The sequence below is a fragment of the Megascapheus bottae genome, chromosome 9 (assembly GCF_031878675.1).
Source record: "Megascapheus bottae isolate mThoBot1 chromosome 9, mThoBot2.hap1, whole genome shotgun sequence".
NCBI lineage: Eukaryota > Metazoa > Chordata > Mammalia > Rodentia > Geomyidae > Megascapheus > Megascapheus bottae.
This window is the reverse complement of record NC_143517.1, coordinates 46,780,623-46,802,395: the sequence shown is the minus strand read 5'-3', so window position 1 is coordinate 46,802,395 and position 21,773 is coordinate 46,780,623. Positions and strand designations below refer to the sequence as shown.

The window sequence follows — 21,773 nt, the reverse complement described above, 5'->3', positions numbered from 1 at the left end:
TGTATTTCCAATAAAATTAACATTAAAATAGTTGGACTCAACTTACTATTATTAAACACTCACCTTACAATGTAGCACCTCTACTTTCAAGGTGTAAATCCCATGCATTTGTGTGCCACTTGACATATGGAAAATATCAGCATTGTCTGTAACTGATAAAAACAAAAAGCATAAACTGCAATCAACTAATTGCATATCCACAATGAGTTGAATAAATAAATTATGAAATATCCACACAGTATTAAAAATAAATGAATCATTCTACACACGAAAACATCAAGACAAACAAAAACATAGCCTGTGTCTACTAAGTCTTAAAATGAGCAAAACTGAAAAATCTACTTCTTTTGGATACTACATAACAAAACTAGAATAAAAAAAAATAATGGGAAGAATGGAATTCTTACAAAATCTGCAATCACATATATCATCTATTTATCTGTCATTTATCATCTATCTGTCTATTTATCTAACTACCTATAAACCAATGATATGCTTCATTATACTCTGCTCCAGGATTCTTATTTTAAATAAACATATACTGTATATATGGAAAATTTATCTAAGCTACCAAATATTTTAGTAGAGAAGAACAAATGACTAAGAATAACCCATATTTATATGCTTATATTTTTAAGGAGTTACGCACTACATTGACCTTTCTAGCTAACTTGAGTAAAAATGTAAAGATTTGTTTCCTTAACAGAAATTTTAATTGAATCCAAAAAAAAATTCAACAGAGAAAAAAATAGTGTAAAGCAACCTCTCAACCTTTCAAAGCACACATTCACCCCAAGTCCATGAGCAATGTGAGAAGCAATCACTTTTTTTTTCCAGTCCTGGGGCTTGAACTCAGAGCCTGAGCACTGTCCTTGGACATTTTCACTCAAGGCTATAACTTTGTCACTTGAGCCACAGCACCACTTCAGCTTTTTCTGTCTATGTGGTACCAAGGAATCAAACCCAGGGCTTCGCACATGCAAGGTGAGCACTCTACCACTAGGCTATGCTCCAGGCCCGTGGTTAATCACTTCTGTAGTTGGAACGATATGATGTGTAAGACATCATTAAAATACTATTCTTTACAAATCTCATAAACACACAACTGCATATTTAATGGTGTTATATCAAAATACTGTATTTTTTCAATTTTATCTATTTAATTTTTTATTTTTTGTCAGTCATGGGACTTGAACTCAGGACCTGGGTACTGTCACTAAGCTTTTTTGCTCCAGGCTAGCTCTCTACCACTTTGAGCCACAGCACCAATTCTGGATTGCTGGTAGCTATTGGAGATAAAAGTCTCATAGACTTTCCTGCCTAAACTTTTTAGCCAAAAAGTTCACACTCCAATTAGTTATTGGGTTAACAGTATAAGTAATCATCTTTTAATCATTTTGGAAAGCACCTAGCTTTATTACAGAGTCCTCATAAAATTCAGAATATGAAGTCTTGTAATGATGATGCTGTCTTTTTTTTTTGCCAGTCCTGGGCTTGAGCTCAGGGCCTGAGCACTGTCCTTGGACTTTCTTAAGGGTAGAGCTCTACCACTTGAGCCTCAGCACCACTTCCAGCTTTTTTCTATGTATGTGGTATCGAGCAATTGAACCTGGTCTTCATGTATGCTAGGCAAGCACTTTAACCACTAGGCCAAACTCCCTGCCCTGATGATGCTGTCTTTTAAGAATATGTTCTAGGATAACACTTAGGGCAATAATATGTACTTTTAGACATATCAAGGAGAAGCTTGCATGACAATGCACTCTGGAGAAAGTCTTCAATATATTTTTTAGGCCATACATCTCAAGTCAAGATCACAGGAACGTAAGGTAGATGCAACTTAGTCAACAAGCCTCTCTTCTCTGAATCAGGACTCTTACTCTGAAAGCACGGACAAAGAGAAAAATACTCGGGAAAGTGTTTGAAACTATTATGGATAGACAATATCACCAGATTGGAAGTGGGTTGGAGGAATAACACAAAACAAAATAAAAGCCTAGATAATAAAGGTGTTTGTCTTAAATATACTATAAATATGAATACCAAACAATGAAACTGATATCTTCAAATACTTGAAAACCTATACAAAAGAGACATATACTTTATTCTAGCCTGGGCTACCATACCAACAGAAAACTTTCTTTACAGCTCCTTAAAAATAAATGGGCTTTCTGATGAGATGGATCTATGGTAGACATAGAGAGAATCCAATCAAAACTAATAGACTATTGGTATTGTGATGGTTGAATTTTGCTTAGGGGTAGGAGACTGATTAAAATGACTTTGGAGTCCTTTGAAATGATTATTTTTTATAGTTCATACTAATTACTTATAGGAGTTAACCCTTACACCTTTGTGGAATCTGATGAAGAGGTTCATCAACTTAAGCCAGAATTTAGGGACACCTCTAACAGACTCCCACGCTGAGCCTGTGTTCAGCCTCAGCGAGAGGTTGGAACCCCTTCCTCCCACCTTCAGCTAACATGTTTTATTTTTTTAAGTAAAATATTCTCGGGTTACCTCCCAGTATGATTCATTAACCTATTTTCACATGCTGCTTATCAAATTGCTATGAGCTTATACAAAACCTAAAAATCACATCATCTCCAACATTCATGTTAGCCAAAGAAGTCACAAAAGAAAGGTTTTGATTTCTTCTTCTTTCAATGACTTTAGTTGCACCAGATGATATAGGTGATCCAGACCAAACCAGGAGAGGGTGCATTGAGGAAATCAGTACATTCCTCTAAAACAAATTCTGCCATTGTTTAAAATAGCCTGGGTGAACAAAAGAACTTGCATTAAAATTCCAAAGAGAATCAACACCATCAAGAACCCATGTGTTGATGGAAGCGTGTATACTGTCATTGTCTGAAGCAAATGTGTCAGTGGGAAACAACTGTAAGGACAGGCTTCTTTTCTCTTACAATGAACATGAAATCTGAACTTTTCTGCCAGTGACAAGGTTAAAGGAGCACACCACCCACACAGAAAATGAATCAGACACAAAGAACCAGATTCTCCCAGAACTTCAGAGCTCTTGTGGAAGTTGCCTTCATTCTATCAGAATACTGGAGGGAGGCGGGGGGAATGGAAAGGACTAACTCTCCTGTCACAGCTATGAAACCTCAATCCACTGCAAAGTGAAGGAAGCCAAATTAGTGAACTAGTTTAAATAAAACATGCTAAGTATCAAGTTTAAAATACAATATAAAAGAAACAAAAAGAGAATAGTAGAAATTGTAATCAAAGTCAGAGAAGTAAGGAGGCAATCTGTGGAGCTTTTGGGTATGAAAACCTATGCTAAATAAAGTCAGACAGAATGTAAACAGGAATTAAAGAGGAGAAAGTACTTAAATATATAGACCAAAATGAATGGGATCTCTACGAAACTATTCGTCTACAAATGCAAGGGAACCAGGCAACTCTATGGATCCTTCCAGAATGTAAATAAGTGTACCTCTCAGTGAGCTGATGGAGTGGAGTGATGGGGATGGTGTGAAATTGAAGTTGGGTTGAAATGAGTGAAAAACATGAAATCAAATGAGGACGTTTCACAGAGGACACTCAACATACTCTGCTAGGCTAAGTGTAACAAACTCAATTCTCTGCCTCAGAAAATCAAAAATAAGATTACTTTTTTGTAGTTCCATTTTTCTTAAATTACAAAGAGAAAATACATGAAATAACTGTAAGTTGTATTCCTATTGCATGTGTTTGGGTGTTTTGCCATAATTTTAGAATGTGCTATAATTTTATAATAATATTGAAGACAAAATAATAACATCAGGGAAAAAAATAATGCTTTCCTCCTGGAAATAGCATATATGCTGAGCTAATCTGACACTGATCCACTTATACATTTGCAATATTGTGCTGACTTTTTTTTCCAGTGATGAGTCACATGAAAAGCAGCACGTTCAACAAGGCAATGCCATTTTAAGACATTAATCCCCAAGAGAACAATGCAGGCCCGCCAGTCACTAAATGTCATCAGGAAAAAAAAGAAAGAGAAAGCTTATCTTCACTTAAATTAGCTGGGCTTCTAGACTTTTACTGTGTTTTATTCTTTAACAACAACAAAAAAAAGCTCTACGGCAGTGTTTAGCCAGGTTAATGATGAGCCACCTTTATGTTGGAAAAATCAAATGCCCTCATATTTCTCTCTAGACATACATGATAATTAGAACTGCTCTAATTTGCTAGCTTTGTGGCACATGCCACGTAATAGTTTTAATTGAGATTAAAATATATAAGATAATGGTCACCACTTGGATGATATTTATCACATGTTGATCAATGTACAGCCATCATAACTTCATTCCCAAATATATTCATCAATCCCAAAGAGCCTCATTTCCTAGTAAGCACTCATACCCAGTCCTCATCACCCTCTGTCTGCTACCATCAAGGTAATTGCTTCCTCTCTCTACAGATTTACCAATTCTGGATATTTCAAATAAATAGAATCAAACAATATATGTTTATACTACTTTTTATATCCCCTTTAAAAGGAAACCATAGTGTTTGAAATTGTTTAAATGAAATCTCTGCTCTTACATACCCTCTGGATGGTTTTGATATATACTCAATCTTAAGAACTATTGATCTGAAAATCAAAAATACTGGGATAGCTGTTTGAACATGGGCTCTGAATTCACTACTCTCTGTTTGACAGTGTGTATTAGCGATCTATTGCTGCATAGCAAACTATTCCAAAATCAAATGCCTTAAAATGGTACAGTTAGTATCTCACACTTTCCATGGGTCAGGATTCCAGGCAAGCTGAGATGTGTTCTTTGCCTCAGGGTCTCCCAGTAGCCTGAAATGAAGGCTTTACTGAGGTCGAAACCACTGCTAAACTCAACCAGTGGTTATGTGTGACGATTGTTTTCTGGGCAGTTTTTGAGTTGAGGATGTCAGTTACTGGTGACATGAAGCATTGCCACATAGCTAGTTCACAAAAACCACAAAGCTAATGGTCTTCTAACAAGCCAAATGCAACACTTTCTTGTAACCTAATCACGAAACTGACATTGCATCACTTTTCTGGATCCTATTGGTTAGATGCAAATCTCTGAACCATCCCATAAAAAAGAAAGACACTGAGAGAAGGGGTGATATTGTCCAAAAAGAAATGTATTCATTACCTGACTTATGTAACTGTAACCTTTTTGTATATCACCTTTGTAATAACAATAAAAATTACACATTTAATGTTTTTAAGAAGAGAGCCATTACCTAGGGCATTAATACAGGAAAGTATGGAATCTATTTATGTGCTACCTGACACAGTCTTAAGAAATTTTTTCTTTTCCTTCATTTTTTTCCCATTTTAAGAGAAGGAAACTGAGAAAGTTAAGGTCAGTAACTCTCACCAAATGCATATAACTAGTTAAGATTGGTGACAGCGGGGCATGATAGTTTACTACTGTAATTCAAACAACTCACAAGAAATGCATTCCAAGGCTGGACTAACAAAAAAACAAGGTCCTCCTAGAGTAACAATAAAAATATTTTTTAAGTTTTAAAAACTAAAATATAAGGGATTGATGATATCCACAAGTAATAGAGCATAAAATTACTGTGGCATCTTAGTACCAGAAAGGAAAAAAAAAAAAAAGAATTCAATTACACTCCATTGTTGTCCTTCATAGCCATACTGCCTTGCCATATCATCATAAAGTTGTATAATCATAAAGTTGAATTTCTATAACAAAAATTATAAAATTTAACATTACCTCCATTAAGTTTTTATTCCCCTGACCCTTTATTTTTTGGCAGTATTAGGGTTTGAACTGAAGACCTTGTGAGACCTTGAACTGATAGTGTCTCAGCTTAGTCTGGGCCCCTGGTTGGACCACATTCTTGCTTTAGGTTCCCTGCTGTAGCTGTGGTGACAGCTGTGCACCACCACATTGAACAAATTCTACTGAGACTCCATCTCACAAAGACTTCCCAGGATACTGGAACTTCGCTCCTCCTAATCGCCATCTCTTAAAATGGGCATGGTGCGATGCCTAGTTGTAAGTTGAGAAAGGGAGAGTCCTATGAACTTTTTTTCCTTGGGCTGGCATTGAACTACAATCCTCCTGATCTCAGCCAGCTGAGTATCTAGGATTGCCAGCACAACCTCCTCCCAACAGTCCCATTTTAGATCCTTACTTAGTCAATCATATCATTTTTATTATTATTATCATTATCTCTAAGTAACCTGTTTCCTATATCTAAACAGAAGTGTACCTAGATACCTAAAAACCATACACTATCCTAAAGTTTCATATTGTTTAAATGCAGGGCTGCATTTAAAAACCACAATTACTCACTTTTTAACCTGACAGTAACTCAGTTTGAATGACTGTTAATCGTGGGCATTATTCAAATGGTAAAATGACACACAATGAATTGAGTAATCTCTGCTTTGTCCTGGATACTGGCATCTCTGGGCCTCATTATTCCCATCTGTCAAACAAGATTGTTGAACTAGAAGTCCTATAGGTCTATTTCTTGATAACACAATGTGATGCTGAAGGCAGAAATGGATAGGAAATTCCACTTATCCTCATCCCAGTCCCCACTTTGAATCCCTCGTGCCTTGTCCCTTCTCAGGGGGTGGAGGATGAAGTTGGGCACAGAGCCACCTAAAGAGATTCTGAAATTATCTACTAAATCAACGGAATTTCAATCAGATGGATTCTACAGCCTTATGTCCAGCAGGGCTGTGGGGTTTTTTTTTCCTTTTATTGTCTGACATGTGAACTGAACAGTGAGATGAGGTGACTTTTTTTTATTGTTTCCTATTTTCTCTTTTATCCTATTTCCTGTGTAAATTCCCATATGCTTTCCACTGACAGAAGTGGAACATTTCTTCCCATGCACACTAGCCTTCATTCACTTGGGATTCTCCTGCTCCAAGTTACATACAAGTCAAATAAGAAAAAAATGCATTATGAAATAATGAAGACAATTACTAAATAAGTGTCCATTACTTCTACTATTTAACTCTTTGGACCATTTATATCAAGGATCAATGCAAAGTGGTGGTTTGTATATAATTCAAATAAATTCCAGTGTTTAAAAAAATTAACTCATCCTCTCTGGAAGAGATATGTTTCTGATTTTTCCAAACTTATTTAGGACTGCCTTGAATGTACTCAACTATCATGTATCTTACGTCAAAAACAATCAATCCAAAGAAAATTTATGTTTAAGAGGCCAAATTATTTTGAAGTCAATAAAATAATTGAAGTTATATTCAAATGAAAACATATGATATATGAAGTATATATCATATGATATATGACTCAAATGATATATATGATAAATGTATGATATGATTCATTCCAACCTGTATTACTTAATACAATACAATCAGTCAAATACTTCCTATGCTTGAATAATCACCTAACAAAGAGAAAACACTATGAAACCCCTGCTTCATATAAATCCCAGTGGAAGTGCAAGGTCAGTAAGTTCAATGTCTTTGCACAAATCAAATACTCAACAAACACTGGGTATCTGATGAAACTTAAGAATAACCATCAAGACTTTAGAATCTAAAGAGTTGCAATTGTTCCATTGATTTTTTTTCCATGAATGTTTTAGAATGCCTGCAAAATACCAGGACCTTCACAGTAATGAGAAACCATGAGTCTAATAGAATGGCCTTATGCTCAAGTAAACAAGCTGTATGCTACACAGTGCAAAATGCAATGGGAGGTTAGAATGGAGTGTCTCACCCTGAACTCAGACACCACTTGAAACACATATCCACAGTTACCATTACAGTAAGCAGAACCATGGAGAGATAGAGTCCAAGTAGCTGAAATCTCAATACCAAGGTGACAATAAATGATGTATCATGGAAAAAATAAATAATTGAAATGTTCAGGTCTAGAGCTTTGAAATTTGCCTGGCATTTTATAAAAAATGTTTGGAGACTTGTGGGATTTTTTTTTTAGCTTAATGCAGGATGCCTGAAGATCTGTATTACTGGCAAGTCTGATTAGAAAACACTAAAATTAGTGTTTTTGGTATTAGTTTGCTAGACTGCCATAATTAAGTGACAAACTGTGGTTTAAAGAACAGGTCTTGTGATTCCCGTGCTTCAAAAAGCTAAAAGGCTGATAGCAGCAGAATAGCTTTCTTCTGAGTCTTCCTTTCTGTCTTCTTGGCTCTTCAATAGCCATCTTCTCTGTGCTGTATCTTCAAATGGCCATAATTCATCTTGCCTATGCCCTAATTTCCTCTTCTTATGCATAGAAAACCAATTATATTAGATTAGGGTCTATCACTTTTTTGGGGGGGGGGTCTATCACTTTAAGTTAACTTACTTGAACTTAAGATCTTAAAAAAAAAAAAAAACTGTCCAGCTGTCAAGTCCCTTTATACTCAGAGATACTTGAGTTAAGAATTTAACCTATGAATTTGAGGAAGAGGAACACAATTCAACACTCACATATGTGCATATGCACACACACACACACACACACACACACACACAGTGAGCTGAGGGGCAGATTCGCAAAAAGAAAACATGAGGATCATTGTAAGAGTAGGAGATTATGAGCTGAGGTATAGGCACGCAGGTATAATACTAAAAATTCTGAAAGTGGCAAGCCAGGAATGTGTATTCTTATTTCTCTGTATCCTTCATGCAAATTCCTTGCAATAATCTTACTGTGAATCACATCCTTGCATTTGAGAGAAACTTACTCCACTAGGGAAACAAAACACAAAAGTCTAGGTGCTTCCTTCAAGAAAACTTGCCTCACTAGTGGTGGAAACTGATTTCCAAAATAATATTCTTTTTATCACACTGATTGTCTGAAATAAGTGTACGCACACAATTCCAGTTATCACAGCCTTTACAAAAAACTCGGCTTTTATTAAAAGACCGGGAATTTTATATATGTTTAAATTCTCGACTTTACATGAACTCTGAATATGCATTAGACCTATTGGGCAATACAATGTGATGGCACAAGTGGCATGTACTTATTAAAGTTTAGATCATGAGCCGGGTACACAGTGGCTCATGGCTGTAATCCCAGCTACTCAGGAGGCTGAGATCGGAGGATCACAGTTAAAGACAGCCCAGACACCAAAGTCCATGAGAGTCTTAGCTCCAATTAACCATCAGAAAACCAGAAGTAGTGTTGTGTCTCACCTTGAGCTAAAGAGCTCAGGGACAATACCTAGGACCAGAGTTCAAGTCCCTCGACCGACAAAAAAAAAATGGGTCATGGTAATTTAATAAAATTAAAAGTTCAATGCTTTATTATGCTAGGAAGACATCTTATACTTAATAGCCACATGTACCTAATCATTAAATATAGAATAATTTCATTATTGCGTAAAGTCCCATCATAGTTCAGTGTGAATATCAGCATATTTAGGATAATTTATCCAAAAAGTTTGAGAGAGCTCAATTTTAGAAGCCTCTCAAATGACAAGTGGTATCTTGTATGTATTTACGTACATATTTATAGCCAAAGAAAAGTTCCTTTAGCTAATTCCTCTCTTTTTAATTTCCCTTTATTCAACTTGACCTGTATTCAAATGAGTTCAAATTTAATTTTGGAAGGACTAAGAAATATCTAAAGACATATTGCCTAAATGAATCAATTTAAAACTTTTTGACTTAAGCACTGGTATTCTTGGTATTCAGGAAGCTAAGATCTGAGAATTATGGTTCAAAGACAGCCTGGGTAAGAATATCCATGAGACTTTTATCTCCAATTAACTCCCAAAAAGACAAGGGTGCAGCTGCGGCTCAAATGGAAGAGCACTAGCCAGGAGGAAGAGGAGGAGGAGGAGGTGGAGGAGGAGGAGGAAGAAGAAGAAGAAGGGGAATGGGAAGGGGAAGGGGAAGGAAGAAAGAAGGAAAATGGAAAGAGAGACAGAGAGACAGACAAAGAGACAGACAGACAGAGAGAAAGAGATAGAAGCTCAGGGATAACACGAGGACCTGACTTAAAGCCCCAGGACTGGCAAAAGAAAAAGAAAAAGAAAAGAAATAGGAGGGAGGGGATAGAGAATGTTTGAACAACCTCAAATGATCTAGCATTTATTCTAGATTTTTTTCAGTTCCTGAAGAAACTGTGGATTCTGCCTCTATTTCTAACACATTAGATTCTCTTTGCATTTCTAAAGTCTAAATGACAGGTGATTGGTTTATCATTACCTCTTTATGTTTAATCACTCCTGAGATATTCCTCTACCTGCCTGCAAATTTTAAACTAAGAAACTATAATTACAAGTTCCTAAATTCAAAAAATAAACAAAAACTTGACTATATCATCAAAAGCATAAAAAGCATATTGCTTTATTGAAAAAGAAAATCTATTTTGATGAACTTGTATTTGTGCAGATTGACTGACGAGTATTAAAGATTTGCCTTAACAGCATGTCAAAACTCCAAAACTCCGGGTGCAGTGTTTATCCATGGGAAAACACTTGGTTATCTTCAGGACCCCGAATATCTTCAGAAGTACCTGAAAGGGTTTTCTGACAAAGAAGACTCCAGAACCCCTCCCCAAACCTACAAAATTAGAATATCTGTGAATAAAAAAAACTAGAATTTTCATTTTTAATCAGCTCTATAAGTAATTCTTCTTTCTAGCCTCTAAACGCTTTAAGGCTATAACTGAGTAGAAAGCTAATACAACTGCACAGATGTTTCCGTATCACCACATGGAATCCCTTTTCTATAAAGCATCTACCACTAACTCTACTTTTGTTGTCATTTTGTTTGCTTTTGCATTGCTTTGTTTTGGAGCAGGTCTGCTGAGCATATTTTCCATTATACTGAAAAAATCTGAACATCCTGCACATCCAATTATATGATCCTTCTGGAGAAATGAAATTGGGAATAGACAACTTCTAAAAGTTGCTTTTTAATCCTATGCTTTTATAACCTCTCTTTAATGAGCTTACACATTTTTATCTTTGAAAATCAGAGGGAGAGAAGTCTAGGCTTAAAAACGTGTCTAAGAAATCAATGTACAAGAGGAAAAAATGTGTAAGAAATTGAATCTTCTGGTAAAATACTAACAAATACAGGAAGTATTACCATCTGAAAACAGTAGCCTGTTGTTAGCAAAATAAAACCATAGTAAGAGGTAGCAGTTGAGTTAATGTGCAAAAAATTTTAAAATTAATTTGCTGTTTATTAACCTAATAGTGGGCCAAACTGAAAATGGAAAGGTAAAACAGATAAATTTATTTTAATTCATAAATGTGATCTTGGGCATGGTCTGTTATGGAAAGAATGTACTTGAATTTGGAGCCCCCTTTTTCAATAGAAGAGGTTTGGATTACAATGGCAAATAAATGTTAAGTATGTATGTCTCACATGCGTTATCATGAGTGGACATATCCCAAAGTTGTACAAAACTGCATGCTTAACCATGACTCCACATAATTAAGAATATTGACTTGCTCTAGAAGCCTCTTGTAGACATCGGCTGTATCACCACAACAGTTAAGAAATCAGAGAACGCAAAGGGTCTTGAATGAAGAACCCTGGACCTCTGATTGAGACTCACTAAACCCTGAAGTTGGGCATAGCAGCTGCACATGTGTGCCCATCCTACACACTTCAGCCACAGCTCCTAAATCCAGTCATTGCAGACACAGGGCTCCAACCTGGGCCAGTAAGTAAACTGGGAAGAAAACCCAGAGAATCTCATTGACAACCTTAGCTGCTGCTGGCTATCTGAGTCATCATTTACTTTGCAAGGAAAGGGTGGAAATGGCACTTAGAAACGACTTTCCATCTGCTAAATCATTTTATTTGGCAAGTGCTTTCAGGATTGCTGACAGAGCCCAAAGACTAGTGAGTAATAAAGGAGCATTTATTTTCCTTATTTTTCTGAAGACCAAGCCCTCTTCATCAGCAGAATACTGGGAGTGCAGTCTATTCTTTTTCATCCTGGCTAGAGGCTCTATCTCCCATTTGAAGGACATTCAGCCCTGAACACAAAACCTTAGTGTTTCCTCAAAGTCTGTAGAAGCCTGAGGGTGTTTGGCAAGTTAGCCAATTAGGTAGGTAGGGGTGTGTGTGTGTGTGTGTGTGTGTGTGTGTGTGTGTGTGTGTGTGCACAGGCAAGGTTTCAGGCTTTCTCTGTTCACTTTCTTCTGTCTTCCACTGTCTGGGCTCTTTTATCCTTAGCTAAACAACAGATGATGAGCCTGAGGCAGTCAATAAAATTTGAAAATAAAAATAGTATCCTGAAGCCAGGAGTTTGGCCTAGTGGTAGAATGCTTGCCTAGCATGCACTAAGATCCAGGTTCGATTCCTTGGTGCCAAGTACATAGAGAAAAATAATAAAAGCTGGAAGTGGTGCTGTGAGTCAAGTGGTAGAGCTCTAGCCTTGAGTGCTCAGGCCCTGAGTTCAAGCCCAGGACTGGAAAAAATAAAAAAAAATAGTGTCCTTTACATCTTCTGAAAGCCACCTCAGTTACATAGATGGCATCTCACGTAACACATTACCCTAAACTGGCCAGCTTATAACTGAACATTAGTAAGCACAACCTCAATAAAATAATGAAAACTTGGAGGAAATTTATGTCATTATTAGGGGAGGAGAAGTTCTTTCAGTGTATAGGAGAACTGAGTAACTTTTGAGTTTCCTTCTTAGACTATGAAACCCTTACACACACACATAGATACACACACAAACTCACTTATCTCTCAAAGCTGGTAGACACATGTCTGGCATATGGTAACTGTTCAGATATTCAAGGAATAAATGAGGATGAAACCCCTTGCAGAAAAAAAACACTTGCTTAGTTCTTCATTCTCTAGCAAATCAATTCACGTAAGTATCAACACATTCACAAGCTAAATTTCTAGTTTCACCTCTTTCATTTAATTAATCTTCTTGACTTTGAACTAGATTATGAAATCTAGTGATGCATCCATTCCTCAACTATTTTCCTCTTCTTGAAAAAAATTTCCTTTCCCTCTTTTTCATCATTAACCATTTTGTACCTCTGTGGCTCAAGTGGTAGAGCACTGGCCTGGAACACAAAAAGGCTCAGGGACAGGGCTGGAAGTTTATCCTAGTGGTAGTGCTTGCCTGGCACGCACAAAGACCTGGGTTCGATTTCTCAGTACCAAATAAATAGAAAAAAGCCAGAAGTGGTGCCGAGGCTCAAGTGGTAGAGCTCTAGCCTTGAGAAAACCCAAGAACAGTGCTTAGGCCCTAAGCCCAAGCCCAAGAATGGCAAAAGAAAAAAAATGCAATCCATAGGCTGCAATCCCTATTTAATTAAAGTATCTGAAAAATAACCCACATACCCCTTGAAAGCAATAGCTGATATGATTTTCATGCGCATGGTGCCAATAAGTTTTTTGGAATAGACAAATCATAACAATCATAGAATTTTTTTTACTGGGCAGGAGCATGACCTAGTGGTAGACTGCTTGCCTAGCAAGCACAAGGCCCTGGGTTCGATTACTCAGCATCACATACACAGAAAAATTTGAAAGTGTTGCTGTAGCTCAAGGGGTAGAGCCTTGAAAAGTTCAAGGACAGTTCCCAGGCAGTGAGTCCAAGCCCTAGGACTGGCAAAGGAAAAAAAAAAAGAGAGATTTTTTTGCAACAACCCAATAAGCAATATGACAGTGGTGTAGAAATCATCGATTTTCTTTTACAAGTGAGAAAATTATAGCTACAAGCGTAGTGTAGCCAAGAGCCCCATATTCAGTAAAAGATAACACCTTGGCTGGGAGTTTGGCCTAGTGGTAGAGTGCTTGCCTACCATATACCAAGACCCAGGTTTGATTCCTCTGTATCACATACATAGAAAAAATCCAGAAAAGCTCAAGTGGTAGAGCTCTAGTCTTGAGAAAGCCCAAGGACAGCACTCAGGCCTGGAGCTCAAGCCCAGGACTGGCAATAAATAAATAAAAAAATAACACCTAAATATTTTTTGCCAGTCCTAGGGCTTCAACTCAGAGCCTGAGCACCATCCCTGTGCTTCTTTTGCTCGAAGCTAGCACTCTACCACTTGAGTCACAGTGCCACTTCCAGCTTTTGCTCTTTATGTGGGGCTGAAGAAGCAAACCCAGGGCTTCATGCGTGCTAGCTATGCAATCTACCAATAAACCACATTCCCAGCCCAGCACCTAACTTTCAGGTGAACAATTACAACTAAACAATTGCATGTATTGTGCACCTACTTATTTCATAGTTCAGAAATAGAACTATTAGAATAAACTGATATACTGGATTCTCAGAATTTTATTACAGCTAAAAGAGTCCATATATTTCTCTTTAATCTCTCCAATGAAGGAATGGTATTTAGTTTTAACTTCAAGAGAAAATAATAATGACAACAACAACAAAAGCCATTTAGATAATCTCATTTTTGTTAGGACAGGTTTCCTAGCACAAGTGTGTTTTCTTCTCTCATTTATGTATTTGTGAGTGTGTGTGTATGTTTGTGGATGTGTAGGACAGGACAGAGATAAAAAGACAATGAGAAGGAAAAGAAAAGAGAAAGGACTCTTACTGGATGCCTCAATTTTCTACCATTTGAAAAACCCATGACAGCTGGGCCTTGCAAAACCTTGACTTATCAGCACTGCTCCAGCAGCTCCCTCCGTGACATCACTAACCTCACAGAAGTGCTCTGAAGCTTGCCAGTGAGTGATCTAGGGATTAGGGGAGAAAATTCAAAGCCTCTGTTTAAGAAAACAGACCCCCCCCATCTTCAAAAGGATATACACACGTATACATACGTATGGTTACGTATACATATTTATGTGCATATATATTTATACATGTATATAATTTATAAACATATGTGCTTATTTGTGTGTATATACACATATATATATGTATATATACACACACATAGAGCAACCCTGAGGAGAGAAAACAGGTTGCCTAAATCATTTCACCAAAATGGGCCTCATTACAGCAGTTAGGCAAACCCATATGAAATGGATTGGCAGAATGGTAGCTCATTTCTCCGGTGGCATCTGCAGCTGAGTTGTGTCATTGTTTTCCCATTTTCTTTGCCTGTTTGGTTGATTGATCTGGTTAGGGAGGCGGATTTTGTTTGTTTTTAAGAATAACTTCAGCTCAGCACCTGGATCTCTGTCAACCCAGCCCTTTGATAACATCACAGTAATGGCATTTAGAAGCCAGACATCTCTGCTTTTTTTTTCCTTATTGTATTTTCTGTCATGCTCATCTCCACCCCCAGACTGCCAGAGTGTGAGAGCCCAGACTGAAAGCCTAAGTCTCTCTGAGCCTCTGAAGCTTTATCCTCAGCTCAAGTACAAAGCAGTTATGAAAGGCCTCTTGAATTCCATGTGTATTGTACACTCTAAATCATCTGAGACTGGTTTTCAGATCTAACGCTAAAGAAACAGGGAGTACTATTCAAATTTACATTAGGAAACACAAACACAGTGAAGGATAGACAGATGAAAGGTGGAAGAATGAGGAAGGACAGAAGCTAATAACAAGTGCAGGGGAGTAGAACAAGAGGAGAAACATAAAACTATTGGTTTTTTTACCAGCCTAAGCCAGGGTTTATTTTTATACGTTGTTCACTCTTGCCATCTAGTGGTCAGTACGCAGTAATGCATTAGTCACATTGGTCGGAAATCACTGAACTTTTTAAATAAAAAGATAGAATCAGTGGCTACCTGCCTGTTCATCTCAACAAACCCTGTGATGTTCTCTGGTATAGACATGTTTGTGAATGACCCATATTTATTATTGTCCCCAGAGTTTCAATAGAATTCCAGTTCTTCAAATGCAGGATGAATTTTGAAAAATTCCATTGTTTCCCCTTATAAGTGTCCTCCCTGTGTCTCTTCCAGTTATATTACAAAATGCAAGTGTTTTCAGCAAGCTTCTTTCCTTAAGTACACAATAGCCTGATATAACTTACTGCAAAATACTCTTAAACCGAAATGTTAAATATGGTAATAAAGTGGAATCATAGTCTCTGAATACTAATTCAATAATCAAAACATTACTTTCTTTAAAAGAAAAAAAAAAGAAAAAAATCAGTGATGCTTTATACAGTCTCCTAATGCTTCAAAGTTTCTTTTAAAGGAATTTGTTCCCAAACTTTCTCTCGTTTCTACATCAAGTATTTTATGTGTCGTGGGCCCTATAAGACTTTGTTTGCAAAACTCAGCTGTGTGGATTTGGTACCCGTTATAGTCTCCTACTAGCACTGTGAACATGGCAGTGCATTGCAGAAGCAGCCAACTCAGTCAGGATTACAGCTGGCTCAGGGATGAGAAAGTTTTCTCACTTAGACGCTTGAGTGGAAAGGTCTGATCTTCACAATTGCACTATCACCACCAATAGTTCTACCCGGGCTGGCTTCGAGCCACAATCCTCAGATCTCATCCTCCTAAGTAGCAAAGATTACAGGCATGAGCCACCAGCATCCAGCTTAGTTCTACGATTCTTAAAGGAAAATAATGCACAAGGGAAACTATTTGAGAAGTAATGGGCATGATTGGCTTTCTGGGAGCTTTTCATTGGCATAAAACAATTCCAAATCTAGATGTGTGAATGACAAGAAGAGATGGAAAAAAGACAGGTGACAAGTGAGAAGTACAAGAGATGTTTCTAAGGAGAAGTGGAGTGGGTATTTGGCTTAAATCTTCACGAAATAACATGACAACTTTTAAGACTTTAGCTCAGAGATGGATTATCATCCATTATTACTTTATTTGGCTTCCCTGTTATTTATCAAGTTTCTCCTACAAAATAGACTCTACAAGAGCAAGATCTTCTCATAGCTTTTTAGTTAATCGGAGCCCTGAAAGCTGGATACTGCAGCTCACACCTGTAAGCACAGCTATTCAGGAGTCAGAGATCAAGATGATAGGAGCTAATGACCATCAAGGAAGAAAAGTCATCAAGAGCCCATCTCACCAAAAAGCTGGACATGGTGTTACATATCTGTCATCCCGAGTATGTGGGAAACATAAATAGGAGGATCACAGTCCAGGCTAGCAGGCAAAAGAACAATACTATGTTCACAAAATAATTAGCACCCAAAAGGTTGGCTCTTGGCTCATGTACTGTAATATCTGCTACTTCAGTACAAACCACCATGAAAAATAAAATGACAGCACAACTCCAACAAGAAACACGTGAATAACTGAAGGAAATTTAATAAGGAACTAATTTTGAAGTGACTATTACATGACCTTTGTTTCACAGAATTGAGAAGTGCTATATGCAGCAGGCAGAGATTGTCTCTCTCAGGCCTGAGGATTAGATAGGAGAGTTATTAAATTCCAGACAACAGAGCCTGGGTGTAAGGGATTGCTTAATGAAGGCAAGCCTATGCAATGGAGGGATAAAGCCAGCTGCAGCTCTGCTCCCTTCAAAGAAGGCAGAAACTTCGTGTCTCTATTTTTCTGTCTTCCATCCTCAGAAGGCTCCTGAAGGCTTCTAGGGACCAAACCCAAAAACAAAAGCCAGCAGTTCATCCACAAAGGCCTCAGGGACACAGAGAAGAGAGGAAACAAAGACATTCCAGTCAGTGCAGTGAACAGGGTCTGACCCAGACTTCATTCCTCACACACACATGCTCAAACAGCGAATAGCACCATGGCTAGAAATTCCAAACTGAATGCCTTTTGACTTTAGAAGATTCAAATTTAATTTCCACATGAAGATAACCTTCGAAGAAGAAGCAAACTAAAGAGATATGCTTCTCAGAAAGGAACAAAGGAGACAGACTCACTGGCCTACTGGCAGAAAAAATGTCTGATTGTGCAGTGCATTAAAGAGATAACAAGAAACCTTTGCAAGAGATCAAATCATAGGTTTTTTTCCAATTAGAAGAATTGCCCAGGCTGTTCACTAATATTTTATAACCTTCTGCAGAACTCCACCATTCCTGAAGAGTTCCGTGCACCTCATCACAATCATGCCTCAAAGTATCCAAGAAAATAGCAAGTCAGATCCCCATTTCATAGACAATGAAAGTTCACCTTCACAAAATCAGGTATCTCCCCCAGGGTCATACTCAGACCAGCAAAGATCATGATTACTTCTTAGCATAAGGAGTTCCTTGTTGGAAAATGAAAGTAGGCTAGCACCAGAAAAAAAAAGTCCAGATCCTAAGGGACAGAAAATCCTAGGTTTTATACAAGCGGGGTTACACACAACACAGGCATTAAATAGATATAGACAAGGCAGGCTGACATCAGCTTCTAACTAGGTGGGAAATTTCATTTTGAAATAAGGGTGCCTGACCAAACTGGTGCCATTTTGGCCACGTGGTGGATGATGGGGTATTGGGTTTAACTGGTACTGTCTGTCATCATGGTAGAGGCAGGGAGGTTCCATCCCCAGGGGTGGGGCATGTGGGAATGCCTAGAGGTAGAGGCAGGGAAAGGAGCTTGGATGATACATTACTGAAGCTGTCCGTCCTGTGCTCTGAACTCAAGAGACCCTCAAGTGTCCTGTGATTCTGCTCCCTGACACTGACTATTTAGTCCTGGACCAACTAAGGCACCATTATGCCATGTCTCATGTCCTATGGCTCCTGGCTCCTGGCTCCTGGCTCTCCTCTGGTCACCATGGCATCCCACCTCAGCTGAGGTTTGATCTGGTTTGCTGGTATTGTTTTCTTGCTCTTTCTTTGCTTTACTACTGCCATGACTCAGTTTTCTCATAATGTTAAGTGTATTCTAGGGGCTGTGGGGTTTTTGGCCAGACGTTACAGCTTTTTCATAAAGACTCCCAATTCTACCTTTCAAAATGTGGCTTCTATGTTTCTCGTGACTGAGCTCCCAGACAACACTTTCAAGTTGTGTAGAAATCATAATTTCCTGATACTATCCTCTTCTGTACTGTCATTTTAAAAATAGCTTCTGGGTTTTCTGATGTCAATTCAGAGCTGCCCACCTTGTCTGCTCCTAACCCACATTTCCAGGACCAGCCTGCCATGCCACTTTCTGGAAACTGCGTGGAAGCCACATTCTGGCAAGCAACTGGATGCTGGAAGGACCCTTTGCTGAGAGGGGTAACGTTGTCTACTTCAATACAGCTATTGATATAAGGATACTGGATCTAACTCGGGCTATTGGCAATGTGGTGGATGACTGGTTCCCATCTTGATTTCTTGGTGGATGAAGATGAAATTTTATCCCAAGTGGATAATTCCACTTAATTTCTAGAGGCAGCAGGGACTTAGACACTAGGTTATTGGACCTACGAGGCCCATAAACTCATGACACTCACTCGGATCCCAGTGGCTCTAATTATGACCCTTTCTAGGGCCTGCTCAGCTCAGACCCCAGTTTGTGCCATGCCTGATTCTCCTCAGGTCACCATGGCACCCCATTCCTGCTCTCCATTGAAGTTGATCAGGTTTGTTGGGATTGGTTTTCTGCTCTTTCTTCACTTTACTACCCTAATGACTCAATTTTCTAACCGTATTAAGTGTATTCAAGGCTAGAATTTCTCTTGGAATATGTGTCCATTCATAGTCTCTGACTTGCTAATGAATACTCTTGATTTACAACAAAGTAAAAGTTGATTTAAAAAAAAAAAAAACATGGCTTCTCTGTGTCTCAGGATCAGATTCCCATATAATGCTATCAGGGCCTGACACATATTCAGATACAGAGAAAGAACTGTGGGAGGTGGGGCCGGAAGTCTGGTGAGCTAAGCTAATGCAGTCTTGATAAACAGTTGTCTTACTGCCGCAGTTGCCTACTTTTGTGGGCGTGGGACCAAATGTACAAGTAGGCAAAACCAAAATGAAATAACACAGAGAGTATGAAAGGAGAAAAACAATCCAGTGTCTGGGTATTCTGTATGAATAATTCAAAACCTAGGGAGATGGCCACTTAAATTTTAAAAAAGTACCTTTAAAGCTATTGCTTTCCTTTCAGTACCCCAAATCTTGACCCAGAAATTGCAGGTAAAGTACCAAAAAGTCATTGCCAAGTGACAGCTGTCTTCATAAAATACTGACAAAACAGAGTTTTATCTTCTTACCTATTAGGTCTGATCAGACAGTGAGATTCTGAACTAGCAGGAGATGAGAAATGAAAAAAATACTTATTTTTAACTATGTACTCTCAAGAATCTCATGGTATCAGTTTTCATCTCTTTCCTCCTTACTGGACTCTAAAGTTACATTCTCATTTCTTTTCCTTTCAGTTGTCCTGCCTCTTGTCAGACATAATAAAACATAGACACAATCCATACCAGAAAAACCTCAGTGAGACAAGAGAGAGGTTGAAGCTTTATCTGAGGTTTGGTGCTCCTGCACAATTGAAAAACATGTTCTCAGTCACAATTTTAAACAGAGCCAAACCAAGTTTCTTGCGCCAACCTTCCAGAAATAGAGTCAGACAAAGTCCATGGGATCAGGCATGAGTCTATAAAACCCTTAGAGGTTGGATTCTCAGTGAAACTCATATGTGTGGCACCCCAAAATAGCACTGTTTTGCTTTTAAAATTGTACAGGTATGTTCCTTGGGATATTACTTTTTTTAAATCTCCTTTTGAAAGGATCCAGTGAAAGCATTTCCCCATGAGTAACCACTGATCCACATTATGCAATGAGCTTTACAGCAATTAATTAGAAATCCTTGCTCTTTGTGCAGACTGAACACTACAGAATACTGGAAAATGAACCCACTAGCTTTATTATTCATAAAGCAGGACTCTGTAGTTGATATTCATGGACAAGTTTGCTCTGAGACCCAAGACAGAAGTTAATTAAGTGGACAGAATCTTAATTATTCAGGGTACACAACAAAACTGAATAATCCACACTGCAAATGAGCAAAATCCTATTATGGATGCTCATTTTCTTCATGATACAGGCTGAACCTTTTGCTCTTCAGCCTTCCAATTGACTAAGTGAGAATAACTACAGTTCTCTACTTCAGCAGGGCTTGTCAGAAATAAGCTATGAGCCACGTAGATGACATGAGCCTTTTGTGTGCTGATATTAGAAAACAAAATTGCTGTTCCTCTACCCTGAGGTGGCTCATCTCTCTGCTATGATTGACTTTGGATATGAAGCACATTTGAGATTTCAAACTTCTCTAATTCCGTCTCATGCTCATAAGATTGAACATCATCATAATACAAACCACCACAAATGTTGGTGCATATATGAGGGAAAAGGGAGCCTAATACATCAATGGTAGGAATGTAAAGTGGCCCAACTTTTTGAGATTCCTCAACAAACTAAACAGAGAGCTACCCTGTGATACAGTATTATTATTCTTGGACATGGATCCAAAATGTTACAAGTCAAGATACAGTGAAGAAATTCAGATAACCACATTCACTGCTCCACTGTTCTCTATAGGCAGGCTAGGGTAACATCCCAGGTGTCCTTCAATTTCCATCTGGAAAACCCACCTTCCTATATCCCTAATCATCCTTTGAGATGTTTTAAGTAGTGCAGTTAGGGAAAAAAAAGTACTACCCTAGACCAGGAATGGCAGGAAAGAAGGCTATAACTGATACAAACTAAACCCAAATTTTATTCATAGAACACTAAGCTTTTTATTTTATTTCCTTGATAGCGCGGATTTACTTTTCATTCAAAATGTTTCAGCAACTTTTTTTGCCACTATAATTGTATGTGCCTCTCTTCTATGTTAGTTCTCACTTTTTAATTTGCTCTTGGTCTTATCTCATTCAATTGTTTGGCATTTTATGTCAATGTATTTTATTTTCACCAAAGGTAAAACACTGTGATCGAGGATAATTGATATGTTTCTGCTATGTTCTGGCCAA

General features: G+C 38.0%; 1 protein-coding gene across 8 annotated transcripts in view; it reads right to left on the bottom strand.

Annotated features, from left to right (window-relative positions):
- Positions 1-21,773, bottom strand: part of LOC150059138 (nonsense-mediated mRNA decay factor SMG5-like) — a 93,887-nt gene that overhangs the window by 10,095 nt on the left and 62,019 nt on the right. For all 8 annotated transcript variants that reach the window (XM_090339285.1, XM_090339279.1, XM_090339284.1 and 5 more), the window contains one exon: positions 64-152. In XM_090339285.1, the coding sequence (XP_090195411.1) occupies positions 64-126 (63 nt within the window). In that variant the 5' untranslated portion in view covers positions 127-152. The remainder of the gene's footprint in view (positions 1-63; positions 153-21,773) is intronic.